Source organism: Bos mutus, chromosome 27, assembly GCF_027580195.1.
Source record: "Bos mutus isolate GX-2022 chromosome 27, NWIPB_WYAK_1.1, whole genome shotgun sequence".
In the NCBI taxonomy this organism is placed as follows: Eukaryota; Metazoa; Chordata; class Mammalia; order Artiodactyla; family Bovidae; genus Bos; species Bos mutus.
The window spans coordinates 3,483,922-3,491,520 of NC_091643.1; the positions used below are offsets into that span (position 1 = coordinate 3,483,922).

The 7,599-nt window shown below is 47.0% G+C and overlaps 1 protein-coding gene across 2 annotated transcripts in view; it reads left to right on the plus strand.

Moving 5' to 3' along the window:
- Nucleotides 1-4,966, plus strand: part of LOC102278891 (ubiquitin-conjugating enzyme E2 E1) — a 63,100-nt gene extending 58,134 nt beyond the window's left edge. For both annotated transcript variants that reach the window (XM_070364292.1, XM_070364293.1), the window contains 3 exons: nt 1,588-1,720; nt 3,104-3,251; nt 4,175-4,966. In XM_070364292.1, coding sequence (XP_070220393.1) covers nt 1,588-1,720; nt 3,104-3,251; nt 4,175-4,272 — 379 coding nt within the window. In that variant the 3' untranslated portion in view covers nt 4,273-4,966. The remainder of the gene's footprint in view (nt 1-1,587; nt 1,721-3,103; nt 3,252-4,174) is intronic.
- Nucleotides 4,967-7,599: the final 2,633 nt, after the last annotated feature.

Genomic DNA, 7,599 nt, shown 5'->3' on the forward strand with positions numbered 1-7,599 from the left:
AGTAAATTAAGAATGGACTTTGAGTCATATGTTTGTAGGGAACATAGATTTGATGGCAGATCTCTTCCTGTAAGCACTTCTCAGTTCTGTGTTTGGTTATTGATCTTACAGACTGAACAGAGCTAAGCATCACCAGGGTTGATACTTGTTTTTTTACTGCAAAGAAGTACAGATGGAGAAGGAGAGACCTAGAGAACACAGCAGGTCATTTGAGTCTGTTAGAAGATGGGAAAGTGGAGCTGATGTTTGTTGCCATTTGTGTTCTCCAAGGCTGCCTTCTCAGACTCTGATGTGCTCAGGCATCGTTCGGGGACTGTGTTAAGATGCAGATTCTGTTGCCGTAGGTCTGGGGCCTCAGAGTCTGCTTTTCTAACAGACACTTGGGGGATGCTGATGTTGCTTTTGTTCAGGGACCACGTTTTGAGTAGCAGGGGTCTATAGAACTCTGGGGTATGTGCAAATCTACTTTTTTGGGATCTCAGTTTTCCAACCAGGAATGGAACCCAGGCCGTGGCAGTAAAAGCACCAAATCCTAAACACTAGACCGCCAGGGAACTCCTCAATCCAACTGTGATTGGTAACAGCCGTCTGGATCGCATTTCGCCTGCTTTCTCTGTACTGGGCACTGAGCAGCAGAACAGTGATCGGGAATGGTGGTGGCGTCTGACAGCCCGTGGGGCTGCAGACAGACGTGGTTCTCTTTCCCACTAACGCGCACACTCCTGTCCGGCTGCGACATGCAGAACCCTCCTCAGATGGCGTCACCCACGGAGAGCGCGGCTCTCAGGGTCCCGTCGGGTGTGGGCTCCGCGGCCTGTGTGAGGGCAGCGGTGCCCTGTATGCGGAACTCGTTGCTGTCACGCGCCTTCTGCGGGGAAGAGGAGGAGAGACGGGACCAGCCCGTCCAGTCTTCGCGTTTCCCGGGGGTGTGGGTGCCTCCAGGCGCCTGTCCTTCTGAAACACGGGTCACTGTCCTGTGGGGCGACCCCGCGGGTCCGTGGGGGCTTCTGGGAAGAACGCGCCGCGCCGGGCCGACCCGCCTCTGCCGTCCCGGGACCCGCCTGCCCGTGCGCCCCCACGCCCGGCTGCCCGGCTGCGGCATGCTTGTCGGGTCGTCGTGTCCCCCGCCGCCCATGCATGGTTGACGCTGTTCAGAGAACTGCGACCTGTGGGACTCCTTTCTGTTTAAGATTATGGAGAAAGGGGGAAGAGCCCCCTTCAGAGGGTCAGAAATGACGCTTTCACCAGAGGTGACGCGGCTCTGAAGAGCTCTGTGTGCTGAGAGGTGTTTCTCGTAAGTGTGGTTTGCGTTTCCTGCGGTGCACGGAGGAGAGGGTTTCTGGCTCCTTCCCAGCCGGGCCGGTGTGGAGGCTTCGGCGCCCCTCCCCGTGTTCCTGGACGGAGACGTGTTGGAGGCCCGCACCCGCGGGTCTGGAGGCCGGGGGCCTGTGCTCTGCGGAGCGCCCACCTTAGCGGGGAGGCCGGGAGCGCCCACGTTACCGGAGCGGGCGCAGCGACGGGCCCTCACGGGCTGCGCCGCCGGAGCCGGGCTGCCGGCGCCCTCTCACCGCCGTGTGTTGTCCGCAGCGCTGGCCCCAAAGGCGACAACATCTACGAGTGGAGGTCCACCATCCTTGGGCCCCCGGGCTCCGTGTACGAGGGCGGCGTGTTCTTCCTCGATATCACCTTCACACCGGAGTACCCCTTCAAGCCTCCAAAGGTAAGGGGCTCCCCCGACTGACGCTGAAGTTCAGATATTCCTATGAAAGATGAATCCGGCTTTTAAAATGGGGGTTTTAACCATAAAAAGCAGATCCTGACAAATCTCTTAAGTACATTTGAACATACATAAAACACATCTTTGGGTTGACTGCCTCTTCTGGCAAAGACCATTTCTAAGTAAGTGTGTTTCCATGGGGCTTAAAATCCTGCACATCTCCCCATAAGTAATCTCCTATTTCCCACTCATCAGGAAAAGTTTCTAACCAGTAAAAACAGTGTCACGGTCTCCACACACGGACGAGTACAGGGACTGTTAGCGTGGCCCCAGGGCGCGGATGACATGCAGATCCCTGAAGTGCTCCATATTTAGAGCAAGGCAGCTGGAGACGCTCCTACCGACCAAGCCTCGGACTCCCTCGGGCCCTTCAGACCCCGGCGCGGGCTCTCCTCCAGGGTGGGGGCTGCCAGTCACTGTCCCCTGGGAGGCTCAGGGCCTCTTCAGAGTCCGAAGCAGAGCCAGTGTATTTCACAAGTGAGAACTAAGAGAGCAGACAAAACAACCCTCGTGTGGCTGATGTTGCTTTGCCTGCTGCTGTGGTCCTTACCCGTTTCTGGCTCCACCCCCGGAAACTGTTAAAGTGAATTCTGTGATGTAGGCCTGCAAGACAGCTGCAGGATCTGATGTAAAGGTCAGAAATGAGCAGAAACAAACCGCATCCGCTGATCCATTTTTCAGCCTTTTGGGTGTGTGATCAGTGTTTGCTAAGCTGTTTGTCTTCATGTTCCCACTACGGTGTTTGAATAAAGGTGCTGAAGTCTGCTTTGAGGCCATGTAGTTCTACCAGCTAACACAAGAGGTCAGCAAACGACTAGCTATTCAAACTCTAAAACGTTAGGAAAATATGTACATTAAAACTGCTGAAGATGAATTCAAGAAACATACAGGGAACTATATCCAGTCTCCAGGGGTAAACCATAATAGAAAAGAATATTTTTTAAAAAAAAGACTGTTTTTATGTGTCTGTGTGTATGTATGTATAATTGAGTCACTGTGCTGAAAAGCGGAGATTAACACAAAATTTGTAGATCAACTATAGTTCAGTTTAAGAGGAAAAAAAGGAAAAATTGAAGTTACCTTGCTTTTTGTTGGTGATTACTTCTTAAATGAGATTGTATCTGTGAATACTTTCTAATCTCAATTTTATTAAATCGTCTCTTAACACAGGCCTTTTTAAGTTAAATTGTTACTTTATTCACTTTTTTTTTTAAACCAATGTCTTTCTTTAAAAGTTTTAATTAGAGCCATTTCATTGAAAAGGTTTTTTAGTAAAAAGTTTCATTGTGCTGTTTAAATTTCGTTTAACACTACCTTATTTTTTAGGTTACATTTCGGACAAGAATCTATCACTGTAATATTAACAGTCAAGGAGTTATTTGCTTGGACATTTTGAAAGATAATTGGAGCCCAGCACTAACCATTTCTAAAGTCCTCCTTTCTATCTGCTCACTTCTCACAGACTGTAATCCTGGTAAGCTTATGGCCGTTTACCTTGTTTTATTCCTCCTCACCTGGGAAATAGTGGTTTTTTCCATTAAACTAAGATTTTCTAAAGTTCAGATTTTATTTTTGTACAAGCTTTCAAAGGAGAAAAACTTAATTGTTTTTCAAAGAAATATCTAGTCAACAGTTGTTGAAAAACGCAGCCGCTTCCCCAGCTGATGTGCTCTAGGAACAAGGTGTTTTAATCTGCAGGCTTCACATCAGATTGCCTTAGATTTTTACATTTTTAGTCATTCCCTCCTTTATTTATTTCTATTCTGCTTTTGCATATTTCCCACGAAGTTCTAAAACGACACGCTTGTGAGTGTTTTTGCGTCTGACCTGCCCTCTGCCTGCAGGTCCACCCCACAGCTGCCCCTAACTGGACAGTGGTTCCCTGCTGTATACTTAGTGATGACCAGACTGTGGTGCTTTCTGAACCTTCATTTCCTCTAACTAAATTTTTTTCTAGATAAGCCAAATACAAATTTAATTACTAAAGATTCTGTTTAGGTTTCAGAGAAGCACTGCTTAACTGAAAGTACAGGTTTCGACCTGGCAGCTTTGGCCCTTTCTGGGTAAACAGTGGAGAGGTCAATAGTTTGATGTTGCAATAGCCTCGAGGGCCTCACCGTGTTCAGTGTCAAGACCGTGGTGCCGTTGAGCAGGTGGTCCTGTGAACGGAGCTGGGTGTTGACGGTAGTCAGGGCCATGAGCCTCCTGGACCCTGACACGGAGGAGCAAACCCTGTGGTGGGGGGAGAGGAAAGTCTGGAAGGAAAGGCATCCAGAATGGAGGAGGGGTTGGATGACAGCCACCTGTCCACATTCTCCCAGGCTGGCACTGACCTCCTGGCTAAGATTGAAATGTCCTTTTCCTTCCCTCAAAGTAATGTGCATTCTTCTCTTCCAGCCGACCCCTTGGTGGGAAGTATTGCCACTCAGTATATGACCAACAGAGCAGAGCACGACAGAATGGCCAGACAGTGGACCAAGAGATACGCTACATAAACTGGGTTTTCACAGGTCTTCACATTACTTGTCTGTCACAGAGAGAGCTGCTTATGGTTTTGAAGGGGTGGGGGAGGGTGGGAATTGGTAAAGAGTAGGGTATTTCTATAACAGATATTATTCAGTCTTATTTCCTAAGATTTTGTTGTAACTTAAGGTATCTTGCTACAGTAGACAGAATTGGTAATAGCAACTTTTAAAAACTGTCAGTAGTTCTGCAATATTAGCTGAAATGCAGTACAGAGAAGAATAGACATTTGGGTTCAGTTGCTTGTAGACTGTAAATTTAAAACAGCTTAATTTCGTACAGGTTACACATGGCCATTTATGTAAAGTCCTTCCAAGACTACACACTTTTTTGTTTTGAAAAATTGGAATTTGTTTTCCCTCCTTGAAAGGGAACATTGATATTTAACGGCTTTTAGAGACTGTCATCTCATATATAAAATGGACACGTGGCTATAGGATACCAATACAGAAAATGAGTAGTTATGTATTTTATTTTATATGCCAATCTACTTTATTGTGAAGAGAGAGAGGTTTGAATCAGGACTTTTGAAAACCTGTAGTAAAATACCTTAAGCTGTTAACTGTCAGGCGTGGAGTAGGTTGCTCAGTGGATTGGCTCTATGTTGTGGACTACTCAAGTCTGCATTTGTTACTGTGCTAATAAACAATATTACAACAACCACCAGCACTGCTGCATTCATTACTTCTGCCTTTTTGGTAGTTTTTCTTCTTGCTAGATCTTTTACTATTAAAACAATCTAGAGGTAATGCAGACTGAACACGTTGGTTTCATTTACCCAGCACCAACTGGGCTAGGTATGTTACTCTTAATTTATCCAACAGCCTTGCAGGATAACTACTGAGGTGCCTTAGAAAAGGTTAGATAATCTAAGTCATTTTCTTCCAAAGATAAGAGTTCTGCTACATCTTTTTAAAAGCATTTTCCAGTTTGTAGATGCAGTGGTAGAATTAGGTTGGTGCAAAAGTAACTGTGGTTTTTCAGTGTTGCGCTTTGCCATTTGATGTTGGAACACATTCTTAAATGTGGTTATGTGATACATCATTTTAATGTGCATGTCTCAATTTACTTTTTTTTGTGTGTGTGAATGACTTATTACTTGCTAACAAAATGATGTTAGACAAAAAATAAAATCAATTTTCTTACTCGATCTCAAAATGAGTTGTGAGCAGGAGAGACAACTCGAAACATCAGTGACACACTTGGCCCAGGAGCTGCTAACACAGCGCAGGGGTGGATCAAGAAGTCCTGCAAAGGACACGAGGGCCTTGAAGACGAGGAGCACAGTGGGCGGCCAGCGGAGGCTGACCACAGCCAGCTGGGAAGATCTTCGAGGCTGATGCTCTTACAGCTACACAAGAAATTTCCAAAGAACTCAAAGTGAACCTTTCTATGGTGATTTGGCACTTGAAACAAACTGGAAAGGTGAAAAGGCTCTGTAAGTGGGTGCCTTATGAGCTGACTGCAAACAAAAACTCAATTTCTCAATCCAGTGCAACAGTGACGTGCAACAAAAAGTGGATTTTACACAACTGGCGATGACCAGCTCAGTGGTTGGACTGAGAAGCTACAAAGCACTTCCAAAGCCAAACTTGCACCAAAAGAAGGTCCTTGTCACTGTTTGGTGGTCTACTGCCGGCCTGACCCACTACAGCTTTCTGAATCCTGGTGAAACCATTCCATCTGCGAAGTACGCTCAGCAAATCGGTGAGATGCACCAAAAACGGCAATGCCTGCAGCCGGCACTGGTCCTCAGAGAGGGCCCGATTCTCTCCATCCAACACTCGCCGCGCGTAGCACAGAGTGGTCCACATTCTTGCCTCATCCACCACATTCACCTGAACTCTCGCCAACCGACTATCACTTCAAGCATCGCGACAACTTCTTGCAGGGAAATCTCTTTCACAATCAGCAGGAGGCAGAAAATGCTTTCCAAGAGTTCACGGAATCCCGAAGCCCAGATTTTTATGCTCTGGGGAATAAACAAAGTTATTTTTTGTTGGCAAAAATGTGTTGATTGTACTGGCTCCTATTTTGATTGATGAAGATGTGTTTGAGCCTAGTTATAATGATTTAAAATTCACGGTCCAAAACCACAGTGACATCGGCACTGACCTAATACAAGGTGTTGAATACAATCCCTGTGCTAGAGAGTAGGTCCTTGTCGGTTCCCTGTTTTACATGCAGGAGTGTCTGTTCACCCTAAACTTAATCTGTCCCTCCCCGCCTTTCCCCTTTGGTGACCGTAGTTTGTTTTCTAAGTCTGCGAGTCTGTTCCTGTTCTGTACGTTCGTTTGTGTCATGTTCAGATTCCTCATGTTAGTGACACTAGATTGTCTCTGAGTCACTTCACTTGGTGTGATAACCATCGATATCTCCTTTTCTCTGTGTGTGGTCTTTGCCGACAGCGCCATTCCTGAAGCGCCTAGATCTGTGTTTGCAGCTGTTCTCTTGATGTGAGTCTCTCACGCTGCCTTGTGACATGATTCAGGTTGTGCACCTTTGGCAGGAATACCCTGAGGTGATCTGTCCTTCTCAAGGCACCGTGTCAGTTTGTCCCCTTACTGACAGCATCTCCCTTTTTGATATTTATTTGTTTGCTCTGGGTCTGTAGTTGTTCCATGTGGGAGCTAGCTCCCTGACCAGGGATCGAACCCGGATCCCTGCTGTATTGGGAGCAGAGTCTCAGCCACTGGGCCACCTGGGACGTCCCCTCCCCTCTTTAGATTAGGGAGAATATAAAGGTGTATATATATATATATATAATGATTTTAAGATAGTCACTGCCTTCAAAGAGCTCATTGTTTTGTTGGGGTGACAAGTCCGAATCACATTTGCACCAACCTCGTATCTCCACATGAGAAGTGGCTCTCGTGGAGAAGTAACTACAGCCACAGTGGGAGGAGCTGTAGGGTCCAGAGTGGAGGTTCATATCCATTCACTACATGTTTAAAAAGAACATAGTCATGCTGCACACTAACAGAGCCAAGCTGAGTTCAGCAGAGGAGCAGACTGCAGGATGGTTTTTTGTGGGTTTCTCTGCCACACTGTGGCATGAGGGATCTTAGTTCCCGAACTTGAACCTGTGCCCCCTGCATGGGGGAGCGTGGAATCCTAACCACTGGACCACCAGGGAAGCCCCCCACCCCCATATATTCCTTGTAAATGCTGTGTGCTGTGCTTAGTCGCTCAGTTTGATTCTCTGTGACCCATGGGCTGTACCCCACCAGGCAGCTCTGTCCATGGGATTCTCCAGGCAAGAATAATACTGCAGTGAGTAGCCTTTCCAGTCTCCAGGG